We start from the raw sequence: 26,507 nt of genomic DNA, 5'->3' as shown, positions 1-26,507 counted from the left end.
CCTAGTGCTCCTGTAGGGGAAGTATTGCTTCACGCACTTCCAGAAACTGGACAATACTTAACTATCACAAACTGGTCCTCTGATATGAAAACTCCAAAAGTGTTATTACCTGTAACATTTCTCTGTTTTTTTTACTAACTATCAAGTTTTAGTGGCAACACCAGACCTAATTACTTACCTTTTACTAAGTAAAACACTAGTTCCAGTAGGCACAATTTAGGTTCCCTATTTTTGTTTAGAAGGGATGGAACAGGATAATTATTTAAATCAATAACAAACTTCGTGTAATAATTGAAAAATAAATAATTTTTATAGAAACAGAAAACACCACTATGTTCAAATTCGAAGCAGTTACAAAAGACCTAGATTTCATTTGGTATCTGGCAAAGAAATTAAGCAGGCTTTTCTCTGTCATCCCTCCTCCAGCGTCCCACAGAACAATCCAAATTAGTAATGCTAGCTTGCATCAAAAGTAACTAGCCCTTCCTAAAGAAGAGCAGCCAGAGAAGAAGCTTTTAAAGTAGGCAGGTTCCTTTCTACTAAACTAGATTGGGAATATCATTCCCAAATAACACCTAAGATATCTACACCCTGTCACTCAGACTCCATGCTCTTCACTGTCCACCTTACTTGAACACTTCATCAGCAGCTCCTAATCTGTACAGTAATGATGCAAGAGTAAATCATAAAAAGGTAATTTCAATACATTGACAGGTACTATTACTTTAATGACAGGGGTCATTTTTGCAATTTCAAGGAACAGCTGCATTCTTCATAATTCTGCTACTTCCCTACAATTATACAGTTGGACAAACAGTGCAGGCAGTCCATTATTTCAGATATTTGTTACGCAGGGATAGATCAAAGAATACAGAGCAACATTTTAAATGGACTGTCTTTCTCTAACTGACTGTAGAGTCTTGTAATATTCAAATAAAATAGTGATGGCTGTACTTTGGCATCTAACCAAGTCATACATGCTCCCATGAGTTTATTTATGATTCATGCAAATTTGGGTCAGCATTTTCACATCAGCCTGAATTGTGTTCTCTGTTTAATTAAAGAAGCTGTGTTTCCTTTTAACTGCAATACTTGGAAAATTATAGACAAAATACAGCAATGACTGTGCACAACGAGGTCAGTGGAGCTCCCCAGGGTGAAGTCAGTGCTTAGTTTGGTGTGCTAGATTTAAAAAAAAATTTTTGGCTATTACCTACTTGTATAAGATTCCCGTCTCCATAGTCTGCCTAGCGCACTTTGCATCATTTAGATCAACAGAAGCAAAATTGGAAGTGAATACTTCTCAGCATCTTGCAGCAGCCAAATTAACTCCCTTGAAAGGACTAAGGATGGCAGACTACCAGCCAGGGGACTCAACTGTACCTACAAAGCTTGAGCATAAAGATTTACAACACCTCACACTGCAGAAGTGCTCTGGTTCATATTTTTGGCGGGAACACATTCCAGAGCGTCATCCTACCACCAGTTAATGTGAGCTCTACTTTTGGGGTCACATAGGCAAAGCGTCCCTTCTGTAAGTAGGTGCTGTGATGAGGCATGAGGAATAGCTGATCTCTGAGATACCTGGGAGATTGACATATGGCTTTCGTGATGGCAGCCAGCGCCTTTCACTGACAAGTGAATGACACACAAGACTGATGTAATATGGTCTAAGCGGTTTGTCCCTCACATAAAGCAGGCATGCCACATTCTGCACTAGCTGAAACTTCCATGTGACTCCCAAGCATAGCAAATTAGCATAGCCCTGAGGTGAAGAACGTCCTGAGTGTCATGACAAGGTCTATCTTCGAAAGGAAAGGATGCAGTCTCTTGACAAATTGTAGATAACAGAAGGTGTTTCTGGCCACTGTTGCTATATGGGAACCAAGAAGCAAGGAGCAATAGGTCCAGTAAAACTCCTTGACTGAGAACCATTTTGAGAATAAATGAGCAGATCAGCTCAACTGAGTTCCTAAAAACACTTTCTCTTGCCAAACACCTCCATCTTAGCTGAAATGAGCCTTAGCCAATTGGTTTCACTTGGGTCCCTGTTTAGAGACATTTGTAATAATATCTTATTGACAAAGGGTCTTGACAAAGAGCAGGAGAGAAACAAAATGGATTAGGGAGGCATTTTAAAATAGTATGTGCTTTTATGTTTATGAAATCATTTAAAAAATATTATTTGTACAACTACTTATCAGGGCTCTTTCCCACCCAAAGACCTCGCTGATGCCTCACAGGAGGATGAAGGCAACATGAATGCCAGTCCATGTGTGGATCAGTCAGGGCTATTTTCCAATGTTGCTAGAGACACTTGAAGCCCTGCCATAGGAAAAGACGGTTACTCACCTTTGTAACTGTTGTTCTTCGAGATGTGTTGCTCATATCCATTCCAGTTAGGTGTGTGCGCTCCACGTGCACGTTTGTCAGAGATTTTTATCCTAGCAACACTCGGTGGGCCGGCAGGGCGCCCTCTGGAGTGGCGCCACTATGGCGCCTGATATATACCCCTGCCGGCCCATCCACTTCTCAGTTCCTTCTTGCCCGCTACTCCGACAGTGGGGAAGGAGGGCGGGTGTGGAATGGATATGAGCAACTCATCTCGAAGAACAACAGTTACAAAGGTGAGTAACCGTCTTTTCTTCTTCGAGTGCTTGCTCATATCCATTCCAGTTAGGTGATTCCCAAGCCTTACCTAGGCGGTGGGGTCGGAGCGAGACGTTGCAGAATGTAAGACTGCTGAGCCGAAGGCGGCATCGTCTCTGGACTGTTGGACCAATGCATAGTGCGATGCAAAAGTGTGGATGGAAGACCAGGTGGCCATGCGGCAGATTTCCTGTATGGGAACATGGGCCAAGAACGCGGCAGAGGAGGCTTGAGCCCGAGTAGAGTGGGCGGTGAGATGGCCAGTTGGAATGTGAGCCAAGTCATAGCATGCCCGAATACAGGATGTCACCCAAGATGCAATCCGTTGGGAAGAGATTGCCATGCCCTTTATACATTCTGCCACTGCTACAAATAGCTGAGGTGAATGCCGGAAGGGTTTGGTCCTCTCGATACAAAAGGCGAGAGCCCTGCGGACATCCAGAGTATGCAGCTGCTGTTCCCGTCGTGATGAGTGCGGCTTTGGAAAAAAGACTGGCAGGAAGATGTCCTGATTAACATGAAAGGCAGAGACGACCTTAGGGAGGAACGCCGGATGTGGTCATAGCTGTTCCTTGTCCTTATGGAACACCGTATACGGAGGATCCACAGTCAAAGCTCGAAGTTCTGAGACTCGTCTAGCCGAGGTGACAGCGACTAGGAATGCTGTCTTCCAGGACAGGTACAGCAGCGAGCATATGGCTAAAGGCTCAAAGGGGGGCCCCACGAGCCTGGTTAAGACAAGGTTCAGGTCCCAGGTAGGGATTGGGTGTTTGACCTGAGGATAGAGTCGCTCCAAGCCCTTGAGGAATCTGGAAACTATAGGGTGGGAAAAAACGGAACTGCTAGCCTCCTCAGGATGAAAGGTGGAAATAGCTGCAAGGTGCACTCTTAGAGAAGAGATCGCTAGACCTTGCTCTTTGAGAGACCATAAATAGTCCAAGATAGTGGGGACTAATACAGACTGCAGAGAAAGGTCCTGCTGGGCGCACCAGTGACAGAAGCGCTTCCATTTAGCGAGTTATGTTGATCGCGTGGAGGGCTTTCTGCTTCCCAGCAGCACCTGCTGCACAGCAGCGGAACAACGCAACTCTGATTGGCTCAACCAGCCAGCAGCCATGCAGTCAGATGAAGGGACTGCAGGTCCGGGTGGTGCAGCCTGCCGAAGTCCTGCGTGATCAGGTCCGGGCAGAGTGGCAGGGGAATCGGGTCTGACAGAGACAGGTCGAGCAGCATGGTGTACCAATGCTGCCTCGGCCAAGCCGGAGCGATCAAGATAAGGCGGGCTTTGTCCCTGCGGAGCTTGAGTAGAACTCGATGGACAAGAGGAAATGGTGGGAAGGCATAACAGAGGTGGCCCGTCCACAGAATGAGAATGCGTCTGACAGGAAGCCCGGGGAGCGACCTTGTAGGGAGCAGAACACCTGGCATTTCCTGTTCTCCCAGGAGGCAAAGAGGTCTATGTGGGGAAAGCCCCACCTCCAGAAAACTGAATGGAGAATGTCCGGACGGATGGACCACTCGTGCGCCAGGAAGGACCTGCTCAGATGATCTGCGAGCGTGTTACGGACTCCTAGGAGGAAGGAGGCTACTGGGTCTATGGAGTGGGCTATGCAGAAGTCCCACAGTTGGATCGCTTCCTGACACAAGGGGGAGGACTGTGTCCCTCCCTGTTTGTTTATATAATACATGGCCGTTGTGCTGTCCGTGAATACTGCAACACAATGGCCCTGCAGATGGCGCTGGAACGCTTGGCACGCCAGCCGGACCGCTCTCAGCTCCCGGACATTGATGTGTAGCGTCAGCTCCTGGGATGAACAAAGTCCGTGGGTGCGCAGGTGCCCTAGGTGAGCACCCCAGCCCAGAGAGGATGCATCCATTGTTAGGGACGTGGAGGGCTGGGGAGGATGGAACAGCAGACCTGCACACACCCAGGACAACGTTCGCCACCAGTTGAGGGAGCCGAGAACACTCGGCGGAACTGTCAGAATGATGTCTATGGCGTCTCTGCCCAGCCAATAGACGGAGGCGAGCCAGATTTGGAGAGGATGCATTCGCAGCCTGGCTTGCTTTGTGATGAATGTGCATGCAGCCATGTGACCGAGGAGACCAAAGCAAGTGCGAGCAGAGGTTGTTGGAAAACTTTGAAGACTTTGGACAAGGGAGACTATGGCCTGAAACTGGTTGGGGGGGGGGGGTAAACTGGCCGTCGCCAGGTTGGAGTCCAGCATTGCCCCGATAAACTCTATCCTCTGCGTAGGCACCAGTGTGGACTTGTCTAGATTGAGGAACAGGCCTAGACACATAAACAGGTCCTTGATAATGGTCACATGGCTGATGACTTGTGCCTCCGAGGCCCCTCGGATAAGCCAGTTGTCGAGGTAAGGGAAGACGTGTATTCGACGATGGCGTAGGGAATCAGTGACGACCGCCATACACTTCATGAAGACACGAGGGGCCGAGGAGAGGCCAAAGGGGAGGACAGTAAACTGGTAGTGTCGATTATTTACCACAAAGCGCAGATACCTCCTGTGCGGGGGATAAATTGCAATGTGGAAATATGCATCCTGCATGTCGAGAGCGGCGTACCCATCTCCGGGATCCAGGGAAGGAATAAAGGTTCCGAGGGATACCATGCGGAACTTGAACTTTTTGATGAATTTGTTCAGTCCTCGCAGGTCTACAATAGGCCGGAGGCCCGCTTTCGCCTTGGGAATTAGGAAATATCGGGAATAAAACCCCTTGTCCCTTAACGCCTCCGGTATCTCCTCTATAGCTCCGATTGAGAGGAGCCTGCGGACCTCCTGGATGAGAAGCTGCTCATGAGAGGGGTCCCAGAAGAGGGATGAGAAGGGGGGGTGGGAGGTACGGGGTGAAACAAACTGAAAATGGTATCCAAGCTCCACCGTACGTAGGACCCAATGATCTGACATCAACTGGGACCACACAGGGAGGAACGGGGAAAGGCGGTTGTAGAACTGAAAGGGATCCAGGGAGGCAATTGGTACGCTGCTCTCGGGCGCACCCTCAAAAGTTTGATTTGGGTCCCGGTGTTGGTTTGGTGGGACCAGAATTGTTACCCCCTTGAGGTCCAGACTGACATCTGAGATTGGTACGACCTCATCTTCTAGCAAAGTCTTGCCTTGGCCGAGGTAGGGGGTAAGGGTGCTGAGGTTGGGAGTGGAAGGACCATCTTTGAGTCTGAGGCGTATGCATTCCCAACGAACGCATAATTACTCGATTGTCCTTTAGACTCTGCAGTCTGGGGTCCGTCTTTTGTGAGAACAAGCCTTGTCCATCAAACGGCAAGTCTTGTATGGTATGTTGCAACTCAGGTGGCAGGCCGGACACTTGCAACCATGACATACAGCGCATGGCTATGCCAGAGGTGACCATTCTAGCCGCCGAATCAGCAGCATCTAGTGAGGCTTGTAAGGAGGTCCTTGCGACCCTCTTCCCCTCCTCCAGGAGTGCTGCAAATTCCTGGTGGGAATCCTGTGGAACCAACTCGGCAAACTTCCCAACCGCCTCCCAGGTATTGTAATTGTATCTACCCAGGAGGGCTTGTTGGTTCCCTATGCGGAGTTGGAGGCCTCCCACAGAATAGATTTTCCGTCCCAACAAATCCATGCGCCGGGCCTCCCTAGATTTAGGCACGGGGGCTTGTTGGCCGTGGCGCCCCCGTTCGTTGATGGACTGTACCACCAATGAACAGGGAGCGGGGTGCACGTAGAGGTATTCATACCCCTTGGAAGGCACCATGTACTTCCGTTCGACCCCCTTGGCTGTGGGTGGGATTGCCAGATAGTGTCTGCTCTAGCCTGGATCGAACAGATAAAGGGGAGAGCCACTCTGGTGGGTGTCTCTGTGGACAAGATGCTAATTACCGGGTCCTCCACCTCTGGAAACTCCTCTACTGGCAGGTTGATATTCTGGGCGACACGCCGCAGAAGGTTCTGGTGTGACCGGAGGTCAATCGGAGGTGGCCCCGATGATGACGTCCCCTCTACTGCCTCATCTGGGGAAGAGGAGGATGACAGCCCCGGGACGAGTGGGTCCTGCACTGACGCCTGGTCTGGAAGGACCTCCGTCTCCGGAAGATCATGCGGGTTTGGTGCGTGTGCACTGGTTTCCTCTGTGCCAGCGGGGGAAGGTCGACTGACGGTGGCCTTGGGCACACGTTGCTCTGAGTGACCAGAGCGTGACGGGCCAGTCGGTTCGCCTTGGGCTTGATGATATGCCCAAGGTGTCCAAAAGGACCACTGATGAGGTCCGTGGTCCAGGCCATGGGCATGCATATCCGAGTCCCCATAGGAGGCACTGTCTGCATGGGAGGAGACGGATGGATGATGCGAAGGCCACGGAGGAGCCAAAGTCGATTGGACCAGGTCTCTGCGTCCATTGGACTCCTGTCTGTGTGGTACCGGCAAACGGTACTGAGAGTCGTAGCGGTGCCGAAAGTGGGACTGGGACCTGCGACCAGCTCGGTGCCAGGAGGTCGACCAGTGCCTCATGTCTCCATGCCGAGATCGGCTGCGAGAGGTACGGCAGTGCCGGGATCTGGACCGGTGCCGAGAGTACCGCGATGGAAACCAGGACCTCGAGCGGTGCCACAAGTATGACCGGTACCGGGATGGAGAGCAGTACCGGGACTGCAAGCGGCTCTGGGATTGGGAGAGAGGCAGGACCGAGAGCGTCCACGGGACCTGGATTGGGACCGGCGGCATTCTGCAGTGCCCAGCGAAGATGGCCTCATCATAGCGGGCTTGCCCAATGACTGAACAACCCGCACCGGCGATGCCGGGGGTTGGGGCAGCTCAGGCAGAGCAATCAGTTCCCGAGCCGTGGAGAAGGTATCCCGTGTCGAGGGCACAACGAGCTCAACCACAGCGTGCGCTGGGGAGCTGGTAGGCACCAGACTCGACGGCTCCTGAGAGATCGGAATCAACGGTGCGGAGGCAAGCAGTGCTGCGGCAGTTGACGGTGCCGGGCGGTCCGCCTTGGATGCACGCTCTGACTGTGGCGTAGATACAGGTGCCGCAGGAGCCTTGTGCCTCTTGCTCCTCGGGGAGAGGGATCGGTGCCGGCCAGAAGGTTGAGCCGGTGAAGGCTGGTGCCGAGGAGCCTTTACTGGAACCGTGCGCTCCGGTGCGGAGGGAGCACTCGTCCCCGGTGCTGGAGTCGGTGCCGAGGATGGAGGAGTTAGAGCTGCCTCCATCAAAAGCTGCTTGAGGCGAATGTCCCACTCTTTCTTCATCCGGGACTTGAAAGCCTTGCAGATTCAGCACTTGTCCACAAGGTGGGATTCGCCCAGGCACTTTAAACAGGAGTCATGCGGGTCTCCTGTGGGCATCGGCTGATGACAGGTCGTGCAGGGTTTGAAGCCTAGTGAACTAGGCATGGGCCCCGGTACCGGGGGGAGGAGAAGGGGCTAGCACCTAATCCCCTCTAACTATATACACAACTACTATAAGAACTACTAATATAAATGCTAACTAGAACTATAGAAAACGAACTATGTACACAATAACTATATAAACGAGCGAAGAGCTAGGGAGGTGGAGATCAGCTAAGCCGCGCTCCACTGCTCCAACGACCAACACGGGCGGTAAGAAGGAACTGAGGAGCGGATGGGCCAGCAGGGGTATATATCAGGCGCCATAGCGGCGCCACTCCAGAGGGCGCCCTGCCGGCCCACCGAGTGTTGCTAGGGTAAAAATCTCCGACGAACGTGCATGCAGCGTGTGCACACCTAACTGGAATGGATACGAGCAAGCACTCGAAGAAGAACTTGAAGCATCTTTTTTCAAATATACTCAGCTGTCATCACCCAGCCCTACAGCATGTTTCTACACTGAAAAGATGGCTATGTAAAATTGGCATCTTTTTCCACAACAGATCTGCTCCTTTTGCGTCTTCATTCATAGCTGTTGAGTGACAAAAAATAAGTTGTTTATTGGTTTTTACTCCTGCGGGCCTTGTAGAGCAAACACAGTTAACAGAAGACAAGCTGGATTCTATTTCTTCCTGTGCATTGTCAACAGATAATTCACTAAATTCCAATTACTTACACCTAGGCAAATACATAGGCATCACCAAATAAATAATCTGAAAACAATGGGAATACATGGGTGTATTTGATTTAACGTAGCCTGCCAAATTGTTAGTGGCGATGATGTGCAAAATGGAATAACCCAGACTGACATTCCATTTAAACTGAATTTGCAGGGCTGGCAATTGCAATGACACATAATTTCACTTGGAAACTCTAGTGCATTTTAAATAGCACTCAAGGAGAGACAATATACGTGGAACCCCTCAGTACCACTTTTATAGTCACTTTTCAGGGCAGAACTGTGCTTTACGGTTCAATAACGCCAAATTCGCTTGTCCCTTCTGTTCTTATATAGCAACAAAAACCTGCTGTAGGCATGTCACCTGATGCTGTCAGATTCAATCTGGCCCACAAGCAAGCTGTCACGAAACCTTAAGCCAGCAGGAATATTTCCAGGATGTTTTTTCCAAACTCCAGTTGAAGCAGTTTTTATTAACACACAGAGTGCAGGGACTGGATATCTGCTTGGCTCTTACATGCATCACACTCCTTACACCTAGAGTAACCAGACAGCAAATGTGAAAAATCAGGACAAGGGATGGGGTGTAATAGGAGCCTATATAAGAAAACGACCCCAAAATTGGGACTCTCCCTATAAAATTGGGGCATCTGGTCACCCTACTTATACCTTCTCCTCACAGTGTGCACCAGCATAAGGTCTAGGTGGAATCTGGCTCTAAATAAATGTGCTATTCACTAAATGTGTTAATAAGAATAAGGATTTCTATAAATTAGCTTAACATTTCTGGTCACTTTTCTTTTAAATCTGGAGTTGGATCAGGGTATAAGATATTATATAGATGTAAGCTAGTATCTGGACTATTTTAGAAGATGTATTTACTTGTAGGTTCTTATCTTCCCATATGAGGACAATGTAACTAAGGCCAACAGTCTTCTCCTCCTGGTCACTTTATGCCAGGTCTATCCTATAATGTAATTTGTTGGAAAATATTAATACATGGTTAGACTAGCCTTTGTACTGTACAGTGCATGCATGCCGACATGCTACTAAATTGCTAATATTAACAGAAATAAGTTATTGTTTTCTGGCAATAACATAGTGCCTTTCACAATGTACTTATCATGCAAAAATGGTCAATAAGTATACAAGTATATCACATTTACAAGTATCACTAATAAAGAGTTTATAAACTGAAAGATACACACTGCAAAGTACAGTTTTTCTCTATAAACCATGTGAATTCATATTCTGGTGCACAATTGTTCAAGCAATTAAAAGGAATATTAAGAGAATTTACTTTTAGCCTTTTCACTTTTTCTGGACGGTCTCCATCTGATGCAAGTCCTGTGTTCATCCAGGTAAAAGAGACGTACTAGCCCTTTTGTTCCACTCTTCAGCTTAATCATCTGAGTCCCAGACTGCATTACACTCATACATCTTTCAACTGAAAAGAAGATTAGAACAAATTCAACTAAAGGTCTATTTTGTCACACTAGTAAAAAGGACTTACCAACTTTTAAATATCTAGCTACCATGTAAAACCTTTGATTTGCACTTTGTATGACAGGAATTAAACATTAATCTAAGAAAATAAAATTGGAAATGGAGTAGTTTTTAGAAGGATTTGTAAAATCTGATCAAATACAAGCATGAGAACTGAATCTATCACTTTAGAATACAAAATAATTATTAATATATAGATAGATGGTATTTGGTTCTACAAGAGAGCCATGTATTCCTGTTCAAAGAAAGAATAATGTTTAGCTTCTTTAAATACTTGGGAGACTGCTTTCATCACCAGAAATCCAAATGTCATGTACAGGTTTTCAAGTCCAGAAACAATGAGCACCAAAGACATCTTATTGCTTTCATATCTGTAATTCCAGTCAGATAAAATCCTAGCATACAGACATGATATAAAATAGCAGTTCAATAGGTTATACTCATTCAGCACTAATATTTTTAGGTTGGGATTTATCAAAAATTAAGGTTGGAATATTATCTGTTGACACCAACAATGAATATATTCATAACAGCATTGCAAAAGACAAGCTGTAGTATTTCGTACTATGGAGGGAATCACCATGTCATGATTATGCATATGTGCATATTTTATTTTAACAGAGTGGGAGGATGGTTGTATATTTTAAAAAGGAAGCAGCAAATATCCAAATGTAAAACATACACTACCAAGATACTGCTACCTGTAATTTGATCTGTAAACTTGAATTGTTGATATTTTGTTACATTAAAGACCTGATTCTGATCTTAAAGCAGTTTTACTCCTGTATAACTGTGTAGTAATTGTGGAGTTACTAACAATTCACACTACTCCAGTGAGATGAGAATCAGGTCCCAAAGCTCTTTTACACTTTTTCATTACCCTGCCATTGTTTCTCCATGAAAACAGGGACATTTCAGCTATACTACAAGTGTTTCATCTCTACAATTAATCAATCCATAGCAACCCAAAGAACCCATCAAACATTGTAGGATTATCCTTATTTGCTTTTCAAACTGAGTCAGCTACCAGTATTCATCCATCAAACCAATATTCTTGTGTCAGGGCACAAATGTCACAAAATACCTGACCACTACAGCACACAAGTCTGCACTTAAAAAATATTACACAAAAAAAGGCAGAGTTGGACACAATGTCTCATTGAAATTGTATATGTGACTACTGCAAAAAATCATCTTCAAGTGTCTCATACAAACCATTTTTTTTGTTTTTCTGCAAGACAATAAATTCCAAGCATGCCTCTTCCTTATCTTTGTAATCACAAATGAGCACTAATGGGATCCCATTATTTTCTGAAATGCTGCTTCGATTATGCTAATGGAAAGCCTTTCTGAAAACGGAACATTACAAACAAGTCATTTTTCTTTCAACAAGTTCCCACTGCATTAACTTGGATATTTACCCAAGAAGCAGAAGACAAAGTAGCACAATCTACTCACAAAACAGCACAGGACGTAGGACCTGATTCTCAGCTCCAGATGAGCTGTGCTCAGCACAGGATCCAAAGTATGGGATGCAAGCTGGCTTTACAACTCCTTTGTGCTCTTCTAACACCAGCGGACAGTTTCATACCCAGAGCAAATTAAAGAAGTCTCAGGCTTGGTCTACACTACGATTTTAGGCCCAATTTAGCAGCGTTACCTCAATTTAAGCCTGGACCCGTCCACATGAAGAAGCCCTTTTTTTCGACTTAAAGGGCTCTTTAAATCGATTTCTTTACTCCACCTCCGACAAGGGGATTAGTGCTGAAATTGGCCTTGCCAGGTTGAATTTGGGGTAGTGTGGATGCAATTCGACAGTATTGACCTCCGGGAGCTATTCCAGAGTGCTCCATTGTGACCGCTCTGGACAGTGCTCTCAACTCAGATGCACTGGCCAGGAGGACAGGAAAAGGCCCGCAAACTTTTGAATCTCATTTCCTGTTTGGCCAGTGTGGCAAGGTGCAGGTGAGTGCAGATCTCATCAGTGGAGGTGACCATGATGGAGTCCCAGGATCGCAAGCTCTAGCATGGACCGAATGGGAGGTATGGGATCTGCTCGCCATATGGGGAGACAAATCTGTGCTAGATGAACTCCGTTCCAGTAAACAAAATGCCAAAAATTAGAAAAAGTCTCAAAGGGCATGAAGGACAGAGTTCATAACGGAAGCACAGGAGTGCCAAGTGAAAATTAAGGAGCTACGGCAAGCCTACCAAAAAACAGAGAGGCAAACGGCTGCTCCAGATCAGAGCCCCAAACATGCCACTTCTATGATGAGCAGCATGCCATGCTGGGGGTGCAGCCACTACTACCCCAACCCTGTGCTTTGACTCCATCAATGGAGAATCACGCATCACGGAAGTGGGTTTTGGGGACGAGGAAGATGATGATGAAGAGATTGAAGATAGCTCACAGCAAGGAAGTGGAGAAATCGGTTTCACCAACAGCCAAGATATGTTTTTTACCCTGGACCTGGAGCCAGTAACCCCCAAACCCACCCAAGGCGTGCTACCAGACCCTGAAGGTGGAGAAGGGACCTCTGGTGAGTATACCTTTGTAAATATTATAGATGGTTTAAAAGCAAGTGTGTTTAAAGATTAATTTGCCGTGGCATTCGTAGCCAGTACAGCTACTGGAAAAGTCTGTTAATGTGTATGGGGATGGAGCGGAAATCCTCCAGGGACATCTCCATAAAGCTCTCCAGGATGTACTCCCAAAGCCTTTGCAAAAGGTTTCTGGGGAGGGCGGCCTTATTCCATCCACAATAGTAGGACACTTTAAACACACCAGGCCAGTAGCACGTAGTTGGGAATCACTGCATAACAAACCATGGCAGCGTATGGTTCCGGTGTTTGCTGGCATTCAAACAACATACGTTCTTTATCTCACTGTGTTATCCTCAGGAGAGTGATATCATTCACGATCACCTGGTTGAAATAGGGTGCTTTTATTAACGGGATATTCAGAACTGCCCGTTCCTGCTCGGCTGTTTGGCTGTGGCTGAACAGAAATGTTCCCTGCTGTTAGCCACGTGGTGAGGGGAGGGGTGAAGCATGAGTGATCTCTCACACAAAACCGGCAGGCCCTCAATACAAAAGGCAACATGCAACCTTGTAACGAAAGCACATGTGCTGTGTAATGTGAACAGCAAGGTTTAACGTGAAAGAGTCTACCCATTTTTCTCTAAAATGTGTCTTTTTAACTATCACTCTCCCTTTTCCACCAGCTACAAATGTTTCTCCTTTGCAGAGGCTAGTGAAAATTAGAAGGCGAAAAAAAATGCATTTGGGATGAAATGTTCTCTGAGCTCCTGCTGTCCTGCCACACTGACAGAGCACAGCAGAATGCGTGGAGGCAGACAATGTCAGAGTGTAGGAAAGCATAATATGAACGCGAAGAAAGGTGGTGGGCTGAAGAGAGTAAGTGGCGGGCTGAAGATGCCAGGTGGCGTCAGCTTGCTGACACAAGGCAAGAGTCAATGCTCAGGCTGCTGGAAGATCAAACTCATATGCTCCAGTGTATGGTTGAGCTGCAGGAAAGGAGCACAGAACACCACTACAGCCCCTGTGAAACCAACAGCCCTCCTCCTCAAGTTCCATTGCCTCCGCACCCAGATGCCAAAGAACACTGGGGTGGCCACCCAGCCACTCCACCCCAGAGGATTGCCCAAGCAACAGAAGGCTGGCCTTCAATAAGTTTTAAAGTTTTAAAGTGCAATATGGCCTTGTCCTTCCCTCCTCCCCAACCCCACCCGGTACTTCCCTCCTCCCTCACCCCTCCTGGGATACCTTGGCAGTTATCTCCCTATTTGTGTGATGAATTAATAAAGAATGCATGAATGTGAAGCAACAATGACTCTATTGCCTCTGCAAGCAGTGATCAAAGGGGGGGATGGGAGGGTAGCTCGCTTACAGGGAAGTAGAGTGAACCAAGGGGGGGAGGGGTTCATCAAGGAGAAACAAACAGAACTTTCACACCGTAGCCTGGCCAGTCATGAAACTGGTTTTCAAAGCTTCTCTGATGCGCACCACACTCTCCTGTACTCTTCTAACCGCTGGTGTCTGGCTGAGCATAATCAGTGGCAAGGTGATTTGCCTCAACCCCCATCCCACCATAAATGTCTCCCCCTTACTCTCACAGATATTGTGGGGCACACAGCAAGCACTAATAACAATGGGAATATTGGTTTCGCTGAGGTCTATCCGAGTCAGTAAACTGCGCCAGTGAGCTTTTAAATGTCCAAATGCACATTCTACCATCATTCTGCACTTGCTCAGCCTATAGTTGAACCACTCCTGACTACTGTCCAGGCTTCCTGTGTATGGCTTCATGAGCCAAGGCATTAAGGGGTAGGCTGGGTCCCCAAGGATAACTAGGCATTTCAACATCCCCAACAGTTATTTTCTAATCTGGGAAGAAAGTCCCTTCCTGAAGCTTTTGAAACAGACCAGAGTTCCTGAAGACGCGAGTGTCATGTACTTTTCCTGGCCATCCCATGCTGATGTTTGTGAAACGTCCCTTGTGATTCACCAGTGCTTGCAGCAGCATTGAAAAGTACCCCTTGCGGTTTATGTACTCGCGGGCTTGGTGCGAGATATTGGTTCCGTCTATCGTCCCACCACAATTAGGGAATCCCATTGCAGCAAAGCCATCCACTATGACCTGCACATTTCCCAGAGTCACTACCCTTGATATCAGCAGCTCTTTGATTGCCTTGACTACTTGGATCACAGCAGCCCTCACAGTAGATTTGCACACTCCAAATTGATGCCCGACTGAATGGTAGCTGTCTGGCGTTGCAGGCTTCCACAGGGCCATCGCCACTCACTTGTGAACTGTGAGGGCTGCTCTCATCTTGGTATTCTGGTGCTTCAGGGCAGGGGAAAGCAAGTCACAAAGTTCCATGAAAGTGCCCTTATGCATGCAAAAGTTTCACAGTCACTGGGAATCGTCCCAGACCTGCAACACTATGCAGTCCCACCAGTCTGTGCTTGTTTCCTGGGCCCAGAAGCGGCGTTCCATAGCATGAACCTGCTCCATTAACACCATGATGCACACACTGCAGGGGCCCATACTTTGCGAGAAGTCTATGTCCATGTCTATCACTCTCGTCACCACGCTGCCATCGCCTCCTCGCCTGGCTTTGCTTTGGTAGGCTCTGGTTCTGCATATACTCCAGGATAATGCATGTGGTATTTACAGTGCTCAGAATTGCTACAGTGATCTGAGCAGGCTCCATGATCCCAGTGCTATGGCGTCTGGACTAAAAAAAGGCATGAAATGATTGTCTACTCTGACAGAGGGAGGGGCGACTGACGACACGGCTTACAGGGAATTAAAGTCCACAAAGGGGGTGGATTTGCAACAGGGAGAAACACAAACAACTATCATACAGAATGGCCCCCTCAAGGATTGAACTCAAAACCTTGGGTTTAGCAGGCCGTTGATTTCACAGAGGGAGGGAGGGAGGAAGCAAATGAATACAAAACAAATCGGGTCTATTTCTTGTTTTGATCCACTCCATCTATCTTTTACATCTTTAGGGTGGCAGCAGACAGTGCAGTTCGACTGCTAGCCATCGTCATCTCCTGGGTGCTCACAGAAGATGCTGCATTATAATGACTGCTAGCCATCATCATCTCCTGACCGCTCAGCAGAAGATGGGAATGACCTAGTGAGTCACTCCCATGTCTGCCCAGGCGCCCCGACTGACCTCACTGAGGTCGGTTAAAAGAGCATCCAGGAATACGATAACAACAGCTACCAGTCATAATGCACCGTCTGCTGCCAAAAGGCAATGAACTGCTGCTGTGCAGCAATGCAGTCCCACGTCTGCTAGCACCCAGGAGACTTAAGGTGACGGGTCAGCTGTGCGGGTTCCAGGCTTGCCGCAGTATGGCGTCTGCACAGGTAAACCAGAAAAAAAGGCGCAAAATGATTGTCTGCCATTGCTTTCACGGAGGGAGGGATGGAGAGAGAGAGGGGGGCCTGACAGCATGTACCCACAATCACCCGCAACACTGTTTTTGCCCCATCAGGCACTGGAATCTCAAACCAGAAATCTCAAACCAGGAATCTCAAACCCTCAGTCTAAGGAAAAACTACCAGAAACATGGGGTCTGATTTTCCACTGCCTGGCACTTTGGGCTCTGTCATCTGCTTCTCCCAATGTGCACTGAGAGTAACTATGCAGGAGAGACCACAAAGATCCATTTGTGGCTCCACGATCCTGGATGATTCTGGCTGGATATGCCCCCAAGACAGCAGCATGCTAATGCTCTAGCCTCGCTCCCTTCCTCCCAGCCACCTACATCAGGGGCCATGAGGCGTGGTGGAACAGAGATGGGTACGTCAGCTCTATGCCCTTCCAGTTAGAGTAGGTTTAAAGTATGAAGTACAGTGAGCCAATGACACTCAGTTATGTCATGATATTATTATGAATCTTGAGACAGCAGTATCCGGTTGAGAATGGGACCTCCATGGGGGCTGGCTTGCTGAAATTCATTTCAGATAAGACTGAGGCCTGGTCTACACTACGTGTTTAAACCGATTTTAGCAGCGTTAAACCGATTTAACGCTGTACCCGTCCACACTACGAGGCCCTTTATATCGATATAAAGGGCTTTTTATATAGGTTTCTGTACTCCTCCCCAACGAGAGGAGTAGCGCTAAAATCGGTATTACCATATCGGATTAGGGTTAGTGTGGCCGCAAATCGATGGTATTGGCCTCCGGGCGGTATACCATTCTGGACAGCAATCTCAGCTCGGATGCAGTGGCCAGGTAAACAGGAAAAGCCCCGCGAAATTTTGATTTTCATTTCCTGTTTGCCCAGCGTGGAGCTCTGATCAGCACGGGTGGCAATGCAGTCCCAAATCCAAAAAGAGCTCCAGCATGGACGGTACGGGAGATACTGAATCTGATCGCTGTATGGGGAAACAAATCTGTTCTACCTGAGCTCCATTGCAGAAGACGAAATGCCAAAGCATTTGAAAAAAAAATCTACAGGCTACACCGTGCTGCGTGACAAGCATAACGGGAAGCCAGAGACTCAAACGGACGCTCATGGAGGGAGGGAAGGGGAACTGAGGACTCCAGCTATCCCACAGTCCCCAGCAGTCTCCGAAAAGTATTTGCATTCTTGGCTGAGCTCCCAATGCCTGTAGGGTCAAACACATTGTCCGGCGTGGTTCAGGGAATAGCTCGTCAATTTACTCCCTCCCCCCCCCACGTGAAAGAAAAGGGAAAGAAATCGTTTCTTGACTTTTTTCAATGTCACCCTATGTCTACTGAATGCTGCTGGTAGATTCGATGCTGCAGCAGTGAAGAGCAGTATCCACTCCTCTCCCCTCCCTGGTGACAGATGGTACAATATGACTGATATCCGTCGTCACCATCAGGCCATGCGTGCTCCTGGCTTGCCTCAGGTGAGGTCGGCTGGGGGCGCCTGGGTAAAAATAGGAATGATTCCTGGTCATTCCCAGTAGATGGGACAGAACGGCTGGTAACCGTCCTCATCATAGCAACTGGGGGCTGAGCTCCATCAGCCCCCTCCCTTTCCTATGTAAAGAAAAGATTTTGTACTGCCTGGACTATCATAGCAGCGGCATGCTGGGCTCCTCCCCTCCGCACTGCTTAATGCCCTGCCTGGACTGTCATAGCACCGGGAGGCTGCCTCCCCCTCATTTTATCTCACTAACAAGTCACTGTTTCTTATTCCTACATTCTTTATAACTTCATGACACAAATGGGGGGGACACTGCCACAGTAGCCCAGGAAGGTTGGGAGAGGAGGGAAGCAACGGGTGGGGTTGTTGCAGGGGCACCCCCCGTGAATGGCATGTAGCTCATCATTTCTGCGGGATCTGACATGGAGCAGCTGTACTCTCTGATACACTGTTTCTCTATACACTTGCCCCAAATTCTAGGCAGGACTGACTCTATTTTTAGAAACCATAAAGGAGGGATTGACTCGGGGAGTCATTCCTAGTTTTGCTTTTGCGCCCCCGGCCGACCTCAGCCAGGGGCACCCATGATAGCAGCAGACAGCACAGATAACCGTCATCTCATTGCCAAATTACCCTGGCAGCAGACGGTACAGAACGACTGGTAACCATCTCTGCTATCATGCAAAAGCAAATGAATGCTGCTGTGTAGCGCTGGAGTATCGCCTCTGTCCGCGGCATCCAGTATACATATGGTGACTGCAAAAAAAAAAAAAGCTGAACGGGCTCCATGGTTGCCATGCTATGGCATCTGCCAGGACAATCCAGGGAAAAAGGGCGCGAAATGATTGTCTGCCGTTGCTTTCCCGGAGGAAGGAATGACTGACGACATTTACCCAGAACCATCCGCGACAATGATTTTTGCCCCATCAGCCACTGGGCTCTCAACCCAGAATTCTAAGGGGCAGGGGAGATTACGGGAACTATGGGATAGCTACAGAATAGCTACCCACAGTGCAACGCTCCGGAAATCGACGCTAGCCTCGGACCATGGATGCACACCGCCGAAATAATGTGCTTAGTGTGGCCGCGTGCACTCGACTTTATACAATCTGTTTTATAAAACCGGTTTATGTAAAATCGGAATTATCCTGTAGTGTAAACGTACCCTGAGTGGTAATGGAGGGATAGAGGAAATTGTTTCCTTGTACTCCCCCTCTCCAAATCCACCTGTTGTCTCTTGTCTTTTCAATTCTAGACAGATAGAGGGAACACTGACATTTTAGCAATCTAGCTGACTTGTCTATAGCATCAATGTAAAATTCAACAAAGGACTTTGGAAAAGAGAAGAAATTATTTGGAGTTTCCTCATTCGGATTCATGTATATTAATTCAGTTTTATGTACATTAATCAATCATCTCCTCACCTTCCACTTTTTTGACTGGAGTACTCTACAATGTACTCTACCTACACATCTGCTGCCCTGGGTGAAGAATAAAAAGGACCCATTCTAACTCTTGTAGTCTCCATTCTGCAAGGTTGCATAGTTTCCTCTCCTAGAAACAAACAAATGTGTGCATTATCCAGTACAGGGTTTTAATGCTGTCTATGAAAAGTGCAATTTGGAAAAAGATTTCTTGGAATTCACAGATGTGACCTCACTGGGCCTCTGCAATTCATGTGGATGACAGTGTATCTGTCAGCAATGGGAATCCTCTGACAGGAATAACAATGGCCTAAAAGAGAAAGGAGGGTGCCATTCAAAGGCAGTGAAACACAGGGCTGAATATGAATTTTTTTCTGGCTAGCTTCTCCCCACAGAACAATAAAATTCAGCTGTCAAAATGTCAAGCACTTTTGACTTCACAACAAATGAGGAGAGGGAAAAGTTAATAAAACAACAGTATAGTGAAGGAAAATATATTTTAATTTACTGTTGTTCCACAAACATTTTCTGTAAATTAGATTTTATTTTCAGATCCATGTTATCATTCACAATATTAGCAGTAGAGGTGGTGGTGATGGTACATAAAAAAATTGAATCTAACCGCAAATTTTCAGTGACAAAGCAATAGCTCCAGGATTGTGTTCTAATGGGCACACAAACCCTTCTAGCTTACCTCTTCTGGTTCTTGGTCCCACTAGAACCCTGAGTGGAATTATGACCATGTAATCTTTCCTTTTCCCCTTACACACTTACCCTTATTAGACACTGTCACTTTTCTCTTTATAATAGTTCTAAATTTCATCCTTTCTCCTCTATTCTTACTGCCAAAACTCTAGCACCTGCTCTGATAGTTTTCATCTACTTCTCCAGCCAAGCATCATGGCTATTTCTACAGCGATGATTTTTTGGCTTGATAACCATAGCCTCCTCTTTTCTACCCTGTTCTCATGCCTCCCTTCCTCAGCTTGTATAATGCAGTGATCAAGACTGCCTTCCTCTCTGCTTGCTCTGACTACATTATCATCTTCTTAAATCACTTTGCTCCCTCATCTATAATTAAACCAAGCGTCTCCTTTTCCTCATAGTTAAAGCACTCTAGCTTCATCTTCCAGCGACCTCTAGGAACTTGCTTCCTTCTACAGTCTGCTTGGTTCCAGAGCTGCACCTGAGCTTCCCTCCTTACTGCTCCCTCTATCCTCCTTCTTCCACTTCTTGCTCCAACATTCTCAATACAGCAGCAAGGATTAATGCACACTTCTGCTCCTCTTCCTGCGACATTAGCGATTTCTTTTATCTGTGAGTCAAATCGTGAAATGTCCTAAGAACCTAAGGACGGGCTTAAAGCAGCTTACAAGTTGTGGTTTTCCAGTGGCAGCGGAGACGCCAGGAAGCAGGGTGACCAGACAGCAAGTGTGAAAAATCTGGAAGGGGATGGGGGGTAATAGGAGCCTATATAAGAAAAAGACCCAAAAATCGGGACTGTCCCTATAAAATCGGGACATCTGGTCACCCTACCAAGAAGGAAGATTCCATAACACATTGGCACACCCAAGTTCTCCAAGGTGGGGATTTGCAACTCAGCACAAAGGTGTAAATGTGGCCTGTGTGTCCCCACAGCACAGATCCACATGGTCACAAATTCATGAGTAAAGGTGGACAAGTTCATTGCTCCTTCTGTGACAGGGCATCTGCCCTGGACTGGCTCTCATAAGGTTAAAACCTAGCCTGGAGTGCTGAAAGGAAACAGTGCTGAAAGGAAAAGTGGCTGCAGCCAATTAGGATGGTGGCTGGATGAGCTAATCAGGGCCCAGATGGCCCCTATAAAAGGAAGCTGCAAGCCAGAACAAGCGAGCGTGCTGCAGGAAGCCCAAGGGAGGGGACTGGCTTCCTAGAGGGCTACAGAGACGAGCATCATAAACAGGGCTGCTAGGGGTTGCAGGCCCAAGGCCCTGAAAAGAGGGTGAAGGAGCCAGAGGCAGAAGCCAAAGGTGCTGGGGCTGTGGGGAAATGGCCCAGGGGGTTGAGACAGACTGGTGGAAAAAGAAAGGAGGGGCAGTGAGAAGCTGTTGTTTACTGGGTGCCTGGGCTGGGTCCCAGAGAAGTGGGCGGGCCTGGTTTTCTCCCCCCACTTGCCACTGAAGAAATGGCCAGGCTATGGACTGCCAAGCTGCTGCAAAGAGCGGCTAGACTGGTGCGGAAGGAGTCCCCTGGAAGAGGGGAGCCCAGATTGTGACACAGCCGGAGGGCTGTGCCACGAAGCAGAGGCAGTGAGACTGGAACTGCGGTGAGTCTGCAGGCAGAGATGAGGATGGGAGAACCATCCCCACCAGAGGGCACACCTGCTGACCACAGCTAATTCCTGAAACGGCCATCAGGAGGCGCCAGTGTGGTGAGTGACACCTTCCCAAAGCAAATATCACCTGACCATGGTCAGGATGGTGTCCCAGGTTGTACTTCTAGCATAGAAGTGAAAAGTCCATCCTCCCCAGCTTTCCCACTGCTCCCACATACAAAGTCCTTTGCTCGTGAGTCCAGTGTCAGACCCCATGATAATTTTCCTGTTTAAGAGCTGAATCTGAAGTAGTATGTTTCTGTTGACTGTACTGTCTTGGTGGAGGAGGGGACTCGGTGTGAGCCGCACAGAAATGCAGAAGCATGCTGGCAGTGGGCTCCACTTTTAAAAACATTTATTTTCCCTTCTCTTCTGGGAGACAAGTCTCGTGAACGGTAAACAACACAGTACCCTACATTCAGATTTTGAACTCCAAACCCTATTACCTTAAGGCTTTCCGACATGGGAGATTTTTAGAGTTATACCTATATAAATATACCAGTGTAGTTAACCTATGTAGACACTTTTGCAGGGTATGCCTACACTGCAATCAGGTCTGTGAGTGCAGAACATATAGACATACAAGCGAGCTTTGATTTAGCTAGCTTGAAAACAATAGCAGTGAAGTTGTGGCAGCGTGGGCAGCAGCACAGGTTAGCTGTTGGAGTACAAATGCGTCCAGACCTTGGTTACATACTTCACCTTTAGCCCTTGCTGCCAACCCTGCTGTTTCACTGCTATTGTTACTCAAGCTAGCTAGATCAAAGCTAGCTCAGGTATGTCTATGCATGCTGCAGATACCTCTGATCACTCCCTCTGGAATAAAAGTGGCTTCCACTTCCAAAGCAACATAAGCTAAACTGGAAAAGGGTCATTTTCTACCTTAATAAGGGTACATCCAGACTACCCGCCGGATCAGCAGGTAGCGATCGATCTATCGGGGACCGATATATCGCGTCTCATCTAGACGCGATATATCGATCCCCAAACGCACTCTGATCGACTCCACCAAGGCGAGCGGCAGAACTGGAGTCGACGGGGGAGCCGCGGTCATCGATCCTGCGCCATGAGGACAGGAGGTAAATCAAAATAAGATATGTCGACTTCAGTTGTGCTTTTCCTGTAGCTGAAGTTGCGTATCTTACATTGACCCCCTCGCCCCCACTGTAGACCAGGCCTAAGAGTGTCCACCTAGGGAGTTATACAGGTATAACTATAGTGGTTTAATTCACATCCTTCCTTGTACTGGTACAACTTTCCTGTGCAGACAAGCCCTTAGAAGCTGGAAGAAGAGACAAATCAATAAAGGGGAGACATGATCTGTAACAGGAATAGGCCACTGTATACTAAAAAATAATACATTTGTTTTGCATAAATGATTAGGCAATTATTAAGCAAAGGACCATCCTTGAGGTCTGATTCTCTCTACACCAGTGATGGGCCTGAACTCACTCTTTGGAATTGAATTCAGATCCAATCTTCCCCAGTGTTCAAGATTGTCTGAGCTCAGGTTCATGCCTACTAAATGTACACACAGAATTTTGCACAGGTGGCGATTCCCTCTTAGGGTTTATTTGCTTGAGAAAGTTGCATCACTGTAACTTAAGGTGTGAATTTAAACAGAAATAATTTAATCAGTGCAAAAGACTGTGCTGACGCTCTGATTTCAAGTGGCTTATTGCAGTTTAGCTTTAACCTAGGAGCAGGCTTACCTAATCACAACAAGACAAGCTTGGACTGAAATACAACTGTCCACACTGCCTTTTCCAAAGGTTGATATATCAGTTTAAAAAACTATTTGTTACACCAGTGAGGACCTAATGTCCTAATGAAAAACGAACAGAAAAAAGTTTTGAGGACGTTATACATCAAAAAGGTAGAAAAAGGGTGCAGAGATGAGACAACATTGTTTTTTGCTTTGTAGTTCATCTTCAAGGTTACCACTGCCTTAACGGTTGTACAATATCACTCTTCCAATTGAGAGCCATGGTAAACAGTCATATTTCCAGAGAGATTTCAGAACTAAATTAGACCCATAAAGAATCTAATCCAACCACTCCTACCCACATGAATAATTCTTACTCACACACTGTGATGGGGTGTCCACCCCACACGTGCCCTAATGGGGTTCATGGAGACCAGATGGGCCATTAACCTATTAAGCAGCAAACCAGGGAGATATAGGCTGGGTGACAAGCCTTGCTTACAAGGAAGCCACTCACCTGAGCAGAGTGGGCTGGGCTAGTATAAACCCAGGAAGCTAGCAGCAGCAAGGGATCCAGGAGGAAGTTTGCAGTCACTCTCTGCTTAGTAGAGAGGGAAGGAGAGAACAGGGAAAAGAGTAGGACCCTGGGAGCCTGGCCTAGAGGCAGGGTGTACCTGGTAGAGAGCAGGGTGGAGAAGAGAGCCTATGGAATGTTGGGTAGGAAGCAACCCAAAGAGTAAGCAGCAAGGTTGGGGACTGAGCAGACCTTGCAGGGTCCTTGGGCTGGAACCCGGAGTAGAGGGTTCCAGCCCAGGTTCCCCTATCCACCACTAGGGAAATGGCACTCGGGGGGCAGAGAACTGGAAGATGGCCTGGGTGCTCCCGTAACTAAATAGGCTATTTGGGAAAGGATCTACTACTCTAGAAGAGCAATTGATTTTAGAAAAGGAATGCTGCTTTAAGGAAACAAACTTTTCTGTGGTGACTATACTGTTCTAGATAATCAAGTGTTTTTTGAGTGGTAGACTACTCTAGATAAACTACCAGTTCTGGAATGGGTGTGCTACTTTTGCTATATAGCAATCCTAGAAGAAAGGATAAAATTACTCTCCAATGAAGAGGTGTGCTAAATTTTAAGAAAGTAAAGACATTTTTCCATTATAGAAAAAAAATTCTAGAGGATGAGAAAGGGCTAGGAATGCATTTTTATGATGTTTGAAAATGGATTCTCAATTATAACAATTTCTGTATTGCTGAGAAGGGATTTAATGTTATCAGTGGAAGATGATACAGTTTGTTGTATCTGGAAATGCAAATAAAACATTAATATAATGTGTTGCACACAAGCTATCGAGTTTTAATTTCAAATTAAAAGGAAGCAAAGAAAAAATGATAACTGTAAGAACCCCTATTGGTTTAAAAGGTTTTGAGAACTTGCTTTTGACAGTCTACTAATCAGAGAGTAAAAAAGATTCCTTATAACCAGACTATGATCATCATTAGATTACTGTGTTAAGTGTTAACAAAAAATCAATCATTGTGCAAAGTTAACGGAGAGTGATTAATTTCAGAACTTTAATCTTTACAGTCAAAACTACACACACACACACAAAATATTCAGGTACTATATTGACTGGCGCTTAACTGTTTACTCAGGTTCAGCACAAGAAGTCTTACAATTACATGCAGACCTATGTTTTGTTTTCTGAACAGCATGAACAAACCAGTAGCTCCAAGGCTTATATAAAAGCAGAACCAAGACTTAATAGTCACTCACCATCAGGATTCAAGAAGGCAAGTCAAGTACATTAAGCTGTAATCTAGCTGTGCCTTGCAAATATTCCTCATTTACAAATGGTTTTCAACTTTAGAAAAATCAGCTATAGGCTATTTAAACCTGGAACTGAATGAACATTTTAAAAAATCCAGTAACATAAAATCTTGTTACTTTTTCTCTGAAACTACCACATACATACAAAAATATAGCCCCTTTCACTCAGGACGTAACAAAGATCTTGCATGAAGATCAAAAATAAACATCAAAGACCACATCTTTTATAAAAGTAGAATGAGAATATTTACATAGTAATTGAACATAGTAATTCTGAATGCAAAGAATTTCTGAAAAGAGGAAATATTGAAATTTAAACAATGAATAATGCAAAAACATCTGTTAATATTTAGAAGATGACTGGGATTTTATTTGCCATTTAAATTACATCTATTTCATTTCTATACCCAAACTGATCATACAACATTATGTCTTTTTTCAAATAATCTTATAAAACAAAATAGATCAGAGCATCGGCCACATCTGTTACAGTAATTAGCACAGCTGCAACCATCACTCTCAACAATATGCACATCCTCTAATTCTTTTCAAAGGTAATTCAGGTATTAAACTCTAAACCAGGTACAAACCCATTTGTGCCAGCCTGCATCTCTGTGAAGTAGCTACACTTCCTACCACATGGTACATCTCAGATGCCAGGAGGGAAGCCATCGGAGCACCACAGGAGTCCAGATGTTACTTGAAAGCTTGTTCATAGGCTGATGATATTTATTCCACCTGACAAACACTGCTTCCCTCTGCTGAATAAATCAGAGCTGCCGAACTGGGAACACTAAGCTGAAACTCTGAGCACTAGCTATACGCGGCCTTGTGTTCAAAAAGCATTCTAATCCATCCAACATCAGCCGACACTACCTTCCATATAACCCAGTTCTAATTTATCCCTTCAGCAAATCAGACCTTTAATAAACTACGAATAGTTTAGCATCAAGCCCTATACTGAGTCACTCAGATAAAATAACTGTTATAGTTACTGATCCATCAGCCCTTTCTAATATAAACCCTGTTTTCCAGCAGTTCATAAGTCATCTGATTTAACAAGCTCAACATACATGTCTACCATTATGTGTTTTGTTTCAAAATTATTTAAATTACACAGGAACTTTTTAGTTGATGTGGTTCAAAAATATTGGGATTTTAAAATGCTTTTCCTAACCACTCAATCTTTTTAAAAATATTTATTTTATTCTGACTTATATAGTGCATTGGTGCCCATGGCACTTTACATCAGGTAAAGAAAGAGCCTCTGTCTCGAAGAGCTTGTTTATTTAAAATGAAATATGGCAGCCACTTCATACTTAGAGCAGATAGGCTCCTTCCATAAAAAGCAGTAACAGCTGAACACTGGATATGACTGCTTCTTACTACCAACCTGCAGAAGCTACTTCCTGTAAAACCCCCATCTGCTGCATGCTACAACCAACATTGAAATCATGTTTTCTGGATTTCCCTCAGTCTTAAAAACTCGCAGCCTCACCACAGCTTCATTTTCTATGCCATGC

General features: G+C 46.3%; 1 protein-coding gene across 1 annotated transcript in view; it reads right to left on the bottom strand.

Moving 5' to 3' along the window:
* PLCH1 (phospholipase C eta 1) overlaps positions 1–26,507 on the bottom strand; it is a 196,146-nt gene that overhangs the window by 74,383 nt on the left and 95,256 nt on the right. The window contains exon 4 of the mRNA XM_030575977.1: positions 10,021–10,167. Coding sequence (XP_030431837.1) covers positions 10,021–10,167 — 147 coding nt within the window. The remainder of the gene's footprint in view (positions 1–10,020; positions 10,168–26,507) is intronic.

This window comes from Gopherus evgoodei, chromosome 9 (genome assembly GCF_007399415.2).
Source record: "Gopherus evgoodei ecotype Sinaloan lineage chromosome 9, rGopEvg1_v1.p, whole genome shotgun sequence".
Classification (NCBI taxonomy): Eukaryota; Metazoa; Chordata; order Testudines; family Testudinidae; genus Gopherus; species Gopherus evgoodei.
The sequence above is the reverse complement of the archived record's forward strand: the minus strand, read 5'-3'. Positions and strand labels throughout refer to the sequence as shown.